This window comes from Tinamus guttatus, unplaced genomic scaffold, assembly GCF_059628265.1.
Source record: "Tinamus guttatus ecotype Peru unplaced genomic scaffold, ASM5962826v1 Tinamus_guttatus_pri_ptg000949l, whole genome shotgun sequence".
NCBI classification, from domain to species: domain Eukaryota; kingdom Metazoa; phylum Chordata; class Aves; order Tinamiformes; family Tinamidae; genus Tinamus; species Tinamus guttatus.
This window is the reverse complement of record NW_028289483.1, coordinates 341,523-355,423: the sequence shown is the minus strand read 5'-3', so window position 1 is coordinate 355,423 and position 13,901 is coordinate 341,523. Positions and strand designations below refer to the sequence as shown.

The 13,901-nt window shown below is 36.6% G+C and overlaps 1 protein-coding gene across 1 annotated transcript in view; it reads left to right on the top strand.

Moving 5' to 3' along the window:
• The window catches only part of LOC104566982 (serine palmitoyltransferase 1), a 28,570-nt gene extending 20,233 nt beyond the window's left edge, over window positions 1-8,337 (top strand). The window contains 6 exon segments of the mRNA XM_010213784.2: window positions 504-599; window positions 841-937; window positions 2,250-2,304; window positions 6,469-6,586; window positions 7,371-7,444; window positions 8,211-8,337. Coding sequence (XP_010212086.2) covers window positions 504-599; window positions 841-937; window positions 2,250-2,304; window positions 6,469-6,586; window positions 7,371-7,444; window positions 8,211-8,304 — 534 coding nt within the window. The 3' untranslated portion in view covers window positions 8,305-8,337.
• Window positions 8,338-13,901: the final 5,564 nt, after the last annotated feature.

Here is a 13,901-nt window from a genome sequence, read left to right as displayed (position 1 = left end):
TATATTTTCTTTGCTTTAACTATTCAATCTAGAGTGGGGGAGGGGAGGGGCAGCTGAGTGGAAAAAAAATGAGACAATTATGTCTCTGAGGTCCAAACTCTGATTTAACTAGGCTTGTGCTCAATTTTGGTCACATTATGACTTATTGACTGTTATGGGACTACTTACATTTGTAAAGGATACCATGACACTGAATGCTTTGAAGAGTTGTGGCCCATATCCATATATGTTTTTTGTTTGTTTGTTTTTTGTGTTCTGTACATTACAATGCCTGAAAGAGAATGAGCTTGTGCAAAGATATATACAGATCCATAAATCTTAATTTTTAAAGTCCTTTTTGTATAGCTTGAAATTATTAAAATTGCATCTTCATTTGAATATGAAATTTAATTCTGGGTGCTCTAGTATTTATAATAATATGAAATAAGAAACATTTGGATGTATTTTATTTTAGTCTTGATTTAAAGGCATTTCTTGATTAACTTTCTTAATTTAAATGGCAGATAGATGATATAGATCTTATCAGCGCAAACATGGAAAATTCACTGGCTTCTATTGGAGGATTTTGCTGTGGAAGATCTTTTGTTATTGATCATCAGGTAAGCCAGGTCTTATTTTTATATGGCATGGCAGAATTAGTTATTGAGAAATGGAAGTGGTTTCTCAATTTACAAGCCATGTTATAATATAAATAATTATACATTTGATTCTATATAGAAACTTCCTTGTTCTGCAGAACATTATAAATGGATAGGAGACCTACTTTTAAATTTAAACAAATTTACTTGTAAAACATTTTCTATACTGTTGAAAAAAAAAATTTTTTTTCTCTTCCCCCAGCGACTGTCCGGTCAGGGCTACTGCTTTTCTGCATCCCTGCCTCCTTTGTTAGCTGCTGCTGCTATTGAGGCTCTGAATATTATGGAAGATAATCCAGGTATTTACTTTAGGAAAATCATATTCTTCACTATTTCTTCACCCCAAGCTAGCAAATCATATTTTTCCCCGCTTTGATTTCTTACCTGTTTTGTTTATATGTTCTCTTCCGTTAATGAGTTTTGTGTTCGTGATTATTTTTCTTTTTATAGTTTCCCATGTTTTTCTTTTTAACAATGCTTTTTACCTCTATCCTACTTCCAGATAAAAAACGAGTTACTTAAGGCTAAAAGGGACAGAGATGGTATCCGCTGAGCTCCACACAAGAAGTTATTATTCTACTTTACACACATACTGGCTGTTCTTTTCTTGAAAATAAATGTCTTCAGGACAAATGGAGGAATGGAAGGTTAAAGACAAAAGATTGGGGAAATATTTCTTCAGAACTGAAGGACACTCTCATTTCCACTTTCACTGTTTTTTTTATTGTTGTTGTTCTCCAAGTGGACATCCACGCAAGGATCTTGGGCAGGATTGTAGCATAATCGCTTGGGGTTTTCAGAGGACTAAGTATAGGACATTTGGATGAATTTGGAAAGCCTTTGTTCCTAGAAGTTGAGTGATTTTTTTGGGGGGTGGAGGGCAAGTGATATGAGGAGGACAAAACTGGCCAAATAGCTGTGTCTTGGTTTTTTTGTTTGATTTTTTTTTTCTTCCCTCTTTCATTGCCATAAATAGGCCGAAGGACATCTGCAGAGAGCTGTAGTATTTAATATGTCACAAAAGAAGGGGGAAAAAAAAAGGCAATAAAAGTCCAAGTAGGAGGATCCTGTGTGGTCCCTACTTGGTCCTCAAAAGTTAAACAAAATCAACAAAAAAAATAGAGAATAGGTTTGGGGATTGTTAGCTATGGTGAAAGGTTGACCTTTATTTAGGGCAAGAACCAAGGTTTGTAGATCCAGGAGTCAAAATTTCCTGTTTGAGTCATCAATGAGTGGATGAGAAGATCAAGGAGCAGAAATATGTTTGGCTTTATATATACACACACAAATAATTTGTATCTGTCATTTCAGTCCCCTTACCAAGGGTTTGTGTCATCCTTTACTCCAGTTGTACTAGTTCATGATCATGTGGAAAAAGATAAAGGGAAATAATGCATTTGTCAGATCTTGAAAAACCTGCCATTTAATGACAGAAATGGGAGTGAGGAACATTATGAAGAGTAATGAAGAGACTTAGTGCTTTAATCCATTAATTCTCCCTTTTTTTGTTCTTTTGTTTGTTTGTTTGCTTTAAAAAAAAAAAAAACTCTCAGCCTTACAGAAATGTAAAGGAGTAACAAGGTGTAAGGGTTTTTGTTTGCTTTTGTCTAGACATTTGTCAAATTCTCCAGGAAAAATGCAAGTGAATTCATAGAGCTTTACAAGGGTAAGCTGTTTGTTGTTGAGGATGATTTGTTTTGGGGTTTTTTTGGTTTTGCTGTGTGGAGGGTTTTTGTTTGTTTGTGTGTCTGTGTGTGTGCTATAGTCAATCTGTCCATTAGTTGATAAGGTCAACTTTAAAGAACTCTCTTTGCCCCAAAGTGTTTCTGATTCTACTGATGCTTAGACTGATTTTTTTAGGGAAAAAAATCTAAATCCCTTTACAGATATTGAATTGAGATTATACCTTATTTCTAGTGCGGATTTTTACAAGCTCCTAGCTATTTAAGTCTTTTAGAGAGTGTAATGAGGTTTTGATGGTGCAAAGTATTGATAATCATGGTGAAAAAAATGTATAAGTAAAAGCATTTCATTTGATGATAGTTATGGGCATAGCTTAGCTGATATTCTTTCAAATGAAAAAAGCACTTGCGATCAACTTATAAATAGTAAGGCATAAAGGAAACTGCTCAAGTTTATCTGAAAAAATAAGAATACTGTTTTAAAAGTTCCTAAGTGTTCTGTTTTAAAAAGTGGCTGTACTGAATAATTGTGTGGGTTTTTTTTTTTTTTTCTGATAGAAATTTCTCTGAGTATTCAAGTACTAATTTGCAGATTGGATACACAAAAAGTCTGTATTTTACACTTCATTTTCTTCAACTGTTTCCTGTTACATATTACATTGCATGTATGCACATATATGCCTTTATTGCATAAAAACTAAACACACGCACACACTCTAAATTGATAATGCAATTGAAGGAGCTGGGGTGGTTTAGTCTGGAGAAGAGGAGGCTCAGGGGAGACCTTATCGCTCTCTACAACTACCTGAAAGGAGGCTGGAGTGAGGCGGGAGTTGGTCTCTTCTCCAGAATAACTACGGATAGGACAAGAGGAAATGACCTCAAGTTGCGCCAGGGGAGGTTCAGGTTAGACATTAGGAAGAATTTCTACATGGAAAGAGTAGTCAAGCATTAGAACAGGCTGCCCAGGGAAGTGGTGGAGTCACCGTCCCTGGCAGTGTTCAAGAAACGTGTAGATGAGGCCCTTAGGGACATGGTTTAGCAGGCATGGTGTTGAAGGGCTTATGGTTGGACTTGATCTTGAAAGTCTTTTCCAACCATAATGATTCTATGAGTATTATTTTTTTTAATGCATTGGTCAGTTATTGAGTTTCAGTTACTTTTTATTTCAAATAAGCATCTGCATCTCAACAGAAGTTTACTGTTTAGCCCAATTTTTATGTTAGAAATTTTAAAATAGTCTTAGGAATAATTCCACCATGAAATAATCATAGTCTTTTTTGATTGTGTTTTTTTAAATTGTAGTTTGAAAACACGTAAGCTTTCAGGTCAGAAAAATACACATGCTCCTAAATCTGAAATATTTTACAGTCAATTAAAAATGTTAGTGTCTCTTCTTTACTAGTAAGCGCATCTTATGACTGAGGCAAAAGGGAGAGTAATTGTAATATTCTTCTGTACTTGTCATTTTTAGGTTGTAATATACTTAAATGTATTTTTTAAATGTATTTTAAAAATACAGGAACAAACGTACATTTAAACATACATGAATAAACCATATTTAAGGAGAAATGATCAACCTTTTATTCATTAATATCCACTATAAACAGTACTGGATCACATGTGGCTAACATGTTAAACTCTTTCAGTGATGAATATAGTTACAAACTAGTAAGTGGACAAAATGCCTGTCCTGTAATAGGATTTTTCTATTTTTGCCTTATGGAGAGCAGTGTCATGATAGAAAGGTCAAATTGCATAAATAGCAAAGGGAGTTACTTGGTAAAATTGGAAGAGATTTGATAATAGGATTTAATAGGATTAGTAGGATTTAATAATGCCAGATGATTGGGCAGCCTTTTAGCAGGTAAACTATTTCAGCAAGTGTGTAAAGCAATAGTGGAGAGAAGATTTGAACTAATATTTGCATGATCCTGTGTGATGTAGGTTTTTATTTTGTCTTGTTTTTAATTAGCAACCATGCTGGAAAATAGGCGCAATTATTAAAACAGGAAGCAAAATTTTCAGAATAAGTATATATATATATATATTTTTAAATGCTGTTACATTGAACGCACTTTTCTCCCTCACCTAATCCCAGCTACTGTTTGACTCCAATTTTTTGTTGTGCTCTCCCTTTGATAGAATGGAACTGTCAGTTTAAAAGGGAACATAAAAGGAGAACTGTGTGCAAAGAAAGTGGAAAAAATGCACAACTTCTCTTTTCTTGTTTTTTTTTTTTTTTTCTCATAATGGACAAATGAGAAGAACAAATTAAAAATAAAAGAAATCTTTCTTTTAGCCAAAATGTAACAAACCTGTATTTAGGATTTGACTTTGGTTTTGTATTTAAGATTTAGTGTGTAAGAATGGGTGCATGATTATTTCCCTGCCCCCCCATATTTTGATAAGTAATAATTCATTACTTACTGTATATCCTTGGTTGAGAAAAGTTAAGAACTCAAAAAAACAAACAAACAAACAAAAAAAAACCTCACTGATGGTGCAAAGAGCAGATGCTCTTATGGATCTGGCCTGAATGTTCTGAAAAGGTCCCCTCATAAGGATGACCATAGCACAGTCACGTACATCTTCCCTAAGGGCATAAAGGGCAGAGTCTAGAAGTGACGAGTTGAACAGGGATTGGGAATGATGCCTGACCAACTCCTCCGGCTGGATTGTAAGGATCCCTCCCCTTCCCTTACCTGGGACACTGGGTTAAGGTAGCCCCTTTTATAAGGTTGAGAGTCCCCTGCACATTCAGGGAGAAGAAACATGCTAGCAGTTGTCAACTCCTTGCAAGGCTGAGAGGCCCCTATACACTTAGGTGAAGAAACACTATAACCTTTTACTGGGACAAGCAGTGCACTCCATTTAGTTGTGCTAGTTGCTGTTTACTAATTGATGAACCTCTCCCTATAACAGTCATGCCAGTTAATAGTGGATGTTGTTATCACAGAGATCTTGTGCTGATGAATAAAATCAACTAGCTAAAGCCCATTGGTTGTTGCCCCTGTGGATTATTTTACCGTTTCCTTTAATGGGATAGCATGACAACTTCCTATTTCAGTTTGTTCCCTTTGCCTCTTGTCCTGCCCCTGAAGAGTGTCTGGCCCTGACCTCTTTAAATTGTCAGATATTTAAACACACTGATAAAATCCCCTCCCAGTCTTCTCTTCTCTAGGCTGAACAGGCCCAGCTCTCTCCTCCTTTCCCCATAGGAGAGATGCTCCAGTCCCTTAATCATCTTTGTTGCTCTACACTGGACCCTCTCTAGAAGCTCCATGTCCCTCTTGTCCTGGGGAGCCCAGAACTGCACCCAATACTCCAGGTGCAGCCTCACCAGAGCTGAGCAGAGGGGCAAGATCCCCTCCCCCCACCTACTAGCAATGCTCCTTCTAATGCAGCCAGGATCCCATTGGCCTTCTTGGCCCCGAGGGCACATTGCTGCCTCATGGTTTATTTGTTGCTCTCCAGTACCCCCCAGATCCTTCTTTGCAGAGCCTCCTTTTTTTTTCAGCAGGTCCTGGTGAATGGGATAAACAAGGTGTGGAGTATAATCAGGCCATGTTTCAGAACTGTAGCAATGGAATTCTTAAGAACCTATTAACTGTTGTCTGCATGTAGGGACATGGGAGTTGTTCTGTTAATATAACTGATTTTTGAAAGGGCTTTTGACTCGGTATTAGAAGATGTTCTAAAGATTTTCTACAGAAATAATTAATCAGATGTATTGCCAGCTATAGACCTTGTTTCTTCTTATCACTTAAGTAGGTAGAAAGATGTATTATTACTGTTTTTTTTTCCTAATACAGATTCCAAAGACTTGAGTTAGCTAGCTGCATTTTTATCAGCAAAATGTAGTTAAATGTAGCAAAATGTATTAATAATTCTCCTATATTTTTGACAAGATTCTCTCAAAATGCTTTATTTTGAATCCTTGATCTGTTTTGAAAAAAAAAAAAAAAAGTTGGCTATTGTAATACAAAAGCTTACTATAACTAGATTTAGTAAATGCCTTAGGAAAGTTTTTATGGAATATCCCTCTCTTGTCACTCCTTGCCTGAAAAGTGGAGGCATTTACTGTCTGGAACTTTATCCTACCTGAATAAAGTGTTAATATATTAAACGTTTCTTATTTATTTTAGGATTTCTGGCTTAAGGGTAGTGGGAGAATCTTTTTCTCCAGCATTACACTTACAGTTGGAAGAGAGCTGTGGATTGCGAGAAAATGATGTGAAGTTACTGAAAAGAGTTGTAGACTATGTAAGTGTCCCCATAGTGTTTAAAATACATTGTTGTCTTTTAATTTGAATAATGGATCAAGTGTATATGTGCAAAGTAGCTACTCTGTTTCTTTGGGTAACTTGCTGGAATGTCTTGCAGGAATGCCTGTCTTTGAAACCCAGTTTCTTTGCTATCTGTAGGGCTATATTAAATGCCATCTTCTAACCATTTCTGTCTGAAGATGTTTGTAACACTTGACTAAAAAAATATGCATTTGAACTTTGTACTTTAGAAAGTGAATATTTCCTATTATGTACTTAAAATCTCAAGTTAAACTTGCATTTAAACCAGTTCCTTGGAAAACTGCTGGTGTCTGCAGGAATACAAGATATCCCTTGAGCAAAGTTCTGTTGGTATCTTTGATCAATCTAAGATGTACTTTTCTGTATTTTTGCTTGTTTGAATCCATGGACATGTCAAGAATCTCATTAAATTTTGTACTTTGTATTTTTTCCATTGTTGGTACACACTGGTTCTCCTCCTTTCATGTGAAGGAGGTGGAGGTTGATAAGATTCATGCATATTTCAGGTGGCAGGTAAGCAAGACTGCACTAGATGAAGAATATAGTTGATTCCCCTTTAAATATCATGTAATATTTAATTAAAGACTTTTTGCACAGCCTTTAAAACCTTCATTTGGGAAAGAGCACATTGTTATCCTGACACCAAATTCTTAAAATGTTATTGAGTGTCTTCAGTAATCACAAGGATATGCTTCCTGAAGTTCCCAGATTGGTGACTGCTGTGTTTTCTTTATCTGTAGTGCATGAATAATGGTATTGCATTAACTCAGGCCTGCTATCTGGAGAAAGAAGAAAAGTGTCTTCCTCCCCCTAGGTTAGTAGAAAGTCGATTTATTATTGCCTTTTATTGGATAGGATTCTTTCTCTCCCTTCATACAACATTGAGGTTAAGTAGCCTAGATTGAATAGTGTATTTGGTGGGAAAAAGCCCTGCTTTTTGAGAATATTTTCAGTGATTGTTATAGGGTGCCAATATGCTGAAATAACTGTATCAAAACTACCCAAATCTTAGAATTCAACATAATACTGGCTTTGGCTGTTTACCGGGTATATTTCTGCAGGTAGGAAAGAGACCAGATAAAATTATACATTTCTTGTGTGTTTGGGGGGGAAAAAAATAGTCTAACCGTTTCTATTTAGTCATATATTATGGGAATATGTAGGATTGGTGTGGCCAGGGATGAAAACAGTGGTCTGATTACTTGATGGATAAAGGATTTTGAGGCCAACCAATATGGGAAAATATAGGATGAGTTAATTGCATCAGTATTCTGAATTGGGTTTAGAAGATATGGGAATACAAAGGGTGAGATGTTAAGGGTCACCTGTGGAAGATAGAGATGTGAGGAAATAGAGGCCACCTGTAGAAGATTAGGAAGGTTGTTGAAAATATCCAAACCCTGGACTGAGAAGGGGCTGCTGGGTTGTCTCTGCTCTTCTGTCTCCCCACAATATATCTTGTTTCTTACTGAATTTCAATTCACAATGCCTTCCCTGGAGGTAACAGATTTAATGTGTGTTGAAGTTAGTATAAGAACAAGGAGTAATGGTGATTGTGACTTCTGGTTTTCTTTTTCTAGTATTCGAGTAGTGATAACGGTGGAACAAACAGAACAAGAACTGGACAAGGCTGCATCACTCATTAAGGAAGCTGCACGGTCTGTGCTAAATTAGACTGCTATTTCGGATACCTTCCTCAAATTATCAGGAGACATGTTTTACGCTCTATAGTGTCTTGGCTTCCACTTCAGTAATGATGGCACTCAGGCCTTACTGAGTAACAAGATTGTTCCAGAATGGCACATATGCAGTGATAGGAAGAATGCTGAATTTTGGAACTGGTAAATGACATAGTGTATTTACAACTTTAAACTCTGCCATTTAGTAGCATTTCTTAAAATGGAAAAATGGAATATCAGCATTTCACACATTTTCATAAGTTTCATCTTAAAAAGCCTTAAATTTATTTTCTCATACCCTTGAATGTTTTCATTCCCCCCCCCCCCAAAAAAAAAAAAAAACACATTTAAAATGCATATTTTTCTCTGAATAGTCTCAGAATGTGGGAAGTTCACATAAGTTAAAATGATTTTTTTTTTTTCTTCAAAATGAAGATAGCTCGTTCCTAATACTGCTAAAAAGAAAACAATAACCCATTAGGAGTTTTATTTCAGCTATATTAATTTGTTTGTTGTTGAATCACAGTGGAAACTTGAATTCTTATGTGTTAACCATTTCTGGAAGCCAGTTTTTCAGAATCCCTGGCCAGATAATTTTGTTGTATAAATGATAAATTCATATTAAGCACTATTTGCTTACTGCATTTCATATGTAAATATATGCATATTTGACACATTATGGGTGAGATTTTTCTTATTACTAATTTAAATACATAAACTTAAACCTGTAAATTGTGAAATTGGTGCAGTTGCATTTTAGTATGTTCAGCCTTTGCACCAGTCTTGAAGAGGAGGTGTAAACAATATGAAGAATGAACCAAAGTTCTGAAAAGCCATTTCATATAAGCTTATGCAAACAACATTGGAGCCCTAAAATGTGTGTGCTAAATTGTATCTCTAAAAAGCTATACCTTAGAGAGGAACACTCACAGATAGATATTAAGATTTTTAGGTGGTACAAATACTACTGAAATGCAACTCAATAGATACACCTAAAATCCTCACATAACCTGCAAATACTTATTTTCCAATTATATTGTAAGGTTTTTTGATAAGCACAGATGGACAGAAACATTACACCAGTCATAGAAAACTGGTAAGGGAGGATGAGAATAAACTGTAACTTTTTATAAAATAGAAGCTATAACTATGGATTCAGGTTTTTTTGTTTGTTTGTTTTTTGTTTTTGAATACTTGTTTAAAAAACTTTGTGTTCTGACTGTTCTGTATTCTGGGTTGTTTTATAATTATGTGCCTTTTTGGTTGATGCTACAAGGATTACGGTGCTATTTTTGAGAAAGAACATTGTTTAACATTTTATTTAAAACATGTTTAATTCAAATCTTCATGTATCATATGGTTGAATAATGTGACAAAATCCAGTTATATTTTGTTGGATGTTCAGCATCACTTGCCTATAGTCTGTGTTGTTTCTTTCATTTCATAGTGACCAAGTTTGTACTGGCTTTCCAAACTTCTCACCTGTGTGCATTCAAGTAATCCAGCTAAAGTTGAGTTCTGGCACTTGTGTGATGATTGCTGATGCTGCTATTGGAAATAGTGACTCTGAAATCACTCTCTGTACAATGTAAAGAAACTTTTACCTGAATGTGAATGAGTATTGCTGTTATGTTGTCATTTATGAGTCTCTTAATTGTAAGAGTCTGTGAGAAACCAACACTTTAAGAGCAAAAACATGAGGACGAAAGCTGATCTTTCCATTTTACAGGTTTGTATTAAAGGGCACAACAATCAACTTTATCAAGGCCCTCAAAGTTTATGACAGAGCAGGAAGTGAAAACTTACTGCTTTGAGTTAGTGAAACATTTTTGTTTTGATAATACAATATTTTATTGTCAAAGGCAAATTCAAGCCTTTAATGTATAAGTAGGCACAAATGAGATGCTTGGATCCTAACATGGCATAGGAAATGGTTTTGGAGTTCAGGAAAATCACAGAATGGTTGAGGTTGGAAGGGACCTTGAGAGATCATCTAGTAAAACCCCCCTGCTCCAGCAGGGACACCTAGAGCACGGGGCACAAGGTCACATCTAGGCGGGTTTAGAAGACCTCCAGAGAAGGAGACTCCACAGCCTCTCTGGGCAGCCTGTGCCAGTGCTCTGTCACCCTCACTGTTAAGAACCTCTTTCTCATATGGAGATGGAATTGCCTATGTTTCAATTTGTATCCATTACCCCCTATCCTGTCACTGGCCACCACAGAGGAGAGTTTGGCCCCATCCTCCCTACCTTTGCACGTGTTGATAAGATCCCCTCTCAGTCTTCCCTTCTCCAGGCTAAACAGGCCCAGCTCACTCAGTCTTTCCTCATACAATAAATGCTCCAGTCCTTTAATCATCGTTGTCGCTCGATGCTGGACCCTCTCTAGAAGCTCAATGTCCTTCTTGTCCTGGGGAGCCCAGAACTGCACCCAATACTCCAGATGTGGCCTCACCAGAGCTGAGGAGAGGGGAAGGATCACCTCCCTCGACCTGCTGGCAACGCTCCTCCTGATGCAGGCCAGGATCCCATTGGCCTTCTTGGCCACAAGGGCACATTGCTGCTTCATGGCTAACTTGTCCACCAGGGCTCCCAAATCCCTCTCCATGGAGCTGCTTTCCAGCAGGTCAACCCCTAATCTGTCCTGGTGCCTGGGGTTATTCCTCCCCAGGTGCAGGACCCTGCACTTGTCCTTGTTGAACCTCATGAGGTTCCTCTCTGCCCAACTCTCCAACCTGTCCAGGGCCCTCTGAATGGCAGCACAGCCCTCGGGAGTGTCGGCCACTCCACCCAGTTTGGTATCATCTGCAAACTTGCTGAGGGTGCCCTCTGTGCCCTCGTCCAAGTCATCGATGAAGAAGTTGAACAGCCCTGGGCCCAGTACTGACCCCTGGAGGACACCACTGCCCACAGATGTCTATGAATGTAAGCAAATCACTAATTAACAATGAAATATTAGATTGCAAAATCTGTTTGCAAAATCTATATTCAGTGCTCTTATGGGGTTTCAAATTGTCTCCAAAGCAGGAGAATATTTTGGTGCCACTATTGAGAGCTAAAGCAAACTTTTGATGTGTGTGATTTTGGTCTTTTGCCTTTTCTAAATGAAGTGATGAGACCTAAATTGACGGGAAACAATGGAACTTGTGGGAGTTTCAAAGCCATTGCTAAGTGGTTCTGGGAAGACAAAAGTTTCAGTATGTCATTAAGAGAGAGTATCTCCAGTTCTTTTAACAAACTTATATCCAGCACTAAAACATGGTTTGAGTATGTCATTAAGAGAGATTATTTCCAGTTCTTTTAGCAAACTTATATCCAGCACTAAAACATTTGTAAAACTGCCTTTGTCCATTGTTGTTTATAGTGTTTAGAAAATCAGAACATAGATTGTAATGAAGTATAAAGCCTTGTTGTGACTAGCAATTGAAATATTTTTATAATGTGTTTTTTTTTTTTTTTTTTTTACTAATGGGCTATATGCAGGGTCTCTGGTAGAAATTAGGGAGCTCAGGTGATCTAGCTGGTGTAGAGAGATATTCCATGTTAGTTCAAGCATATCTGGCCCACTTCATTTTGACTCTGAGAAATGTCTCAATTTGACAAGGCAGATGAAGGGAATAATGGCTGGGGGAGAAGAAAGGTTGGCTGGGATTAGAGAGACAGTAGATAATTCTGGTTAACCTTTGACATTAGGAAGTCAAATTGGAAGCCTGTTAGGGTGCTTAAAATCTCAGTGCTCTATGCTGATGAATAAATGAATAAGCCTATTTTAGTTGCTTTGCAGTTAGGTTTATATGAAGCCAGACATTTTTCACACAATTCATCTGATGTGATAGCAGGCATGGATCTTGATAAATTACTGGAAAACTATTCAGCCTTACAGTGAGGTGGATCAAACCTATAAGGGCCTGATCCTGAACTTCAAAATTTCTATTTAAAGTCCAGATTCTTGATTTGAATTTAGCTAATCTATGTATTTTATCCCTGACATTGCGATCAAAGTAGCAGCTTAGTGAAAACATCAAGATAGGTAGTTTATGTTATTATGTTATTAAATGTTATTAATTATTTATTAAAGGTTAGTTTTAGGTCTTGAGAAGCAATACATTCTAATTCTGAAATGACTATCTATTTACATCGTTCTGATGAATGTGGTTGTTTGCAATATATAAGGAGTTGGATAGACTGGAAATAATTTATACTTGAAAGATCTTTTTGCATAAAGAAACGTCTGCCTTATGTGTGTGTGTGTTTTTTTTAAATAGAGGATGTGTTCTCCTTGAACGCTTAAGAATTACTGTTATTTGTGTAGACTCATTATTTTTATAGGAAAACATATTGATGACATTTCTGTTTTATTGTAGAAATCTTTATTTTTGGGTAGGAGATTAAATGCAAAAATAAAGTATTAAGCATGAAGTGGAGGTAATGCTGAATAACTCTTATATATATGTATATATATATATATATTACCCTCTACTCTCCACTTTTGAAATATGATTCCAGTTACTGCACAGAATGATATACTGTCTCCTTTCTGTCACTCCATCTGGACTTTATTTTAATATTGTTGGTTGTGGAGTGTTGACATTCACTGATCTGTGAAGTTGCTACTGCAAATGTATTGTGCATCTTAAGATAACTTGAGAACTGTACATGAGCTGTAAATGCTGCTTAAATAGAGAAAATATTTAGAGTTACCACAAAGCATTTCTGTACTAAGCTATTTCAGTATCTCAAAAAGGAAGCATGTGGAGAGCATTTCTTGTGTCTTTATGTCGTTTGGCAGTTTCCATGCTAATAAGGTAAAGGACTTAGTCCATCAATAGCAAGACAGACTGTTCAGACATTAGTTTCCTGTTCTGTGAGTGCTAGATCATTCCAAAATATGCATAGTAAAAGTCATGTACACTAAAAAAATCAGCTGAGCTGCAGACTGCTGGAAGCATCTATCAGGGAAGAACTGCTCTATAGATGACCCATTTCTGATACTTAGGTAGCAGATACTTAAGGGAAACTGCTGTCAGAAAATAGACACTGGGCCAGATATACTTTTGCTGTAACTCAGTATGGAATTTCTGATGTTTCAACAAGGCCTTAAATCAGATGAAATATGCCCCAGGCTTGAAAGACCTTTACAGAAGAAAATAATGCAATTTTGCCTATCATGTATAGATAATACTTACTGCTCATATTAAAAGTGTTATCACCTAGCTTTGGATATGCTTGGGATAACTGAGCTGCATTTTCCAACAGGGAATCCGGTGTTGGCAAAAGCCAGTGAGCATTGGAGTCAAAGGAGGAACAAAAGTAGAATTGGAAAGATATTTTAGCAAATGGATTATACATTTGATGCAGAATCAAAATGAGAACTTGTATAGCTGCACAGACTTAAGATATTGAGAAGACAGGAAACTTAAACTCAAGGTACATAAACTAAATTCTTCAAGAGGTATATAAAAGGATCTAGGTGGAACCCATATTTTTGCCTGTTGGACTGCAACCTCTTAAGCCTGTTTTCTTTTTATATGTTTGTATGTGTGATACTGGCCAGAACTCTGGAAGAGGTTAAACTAATTGACATAATCATATG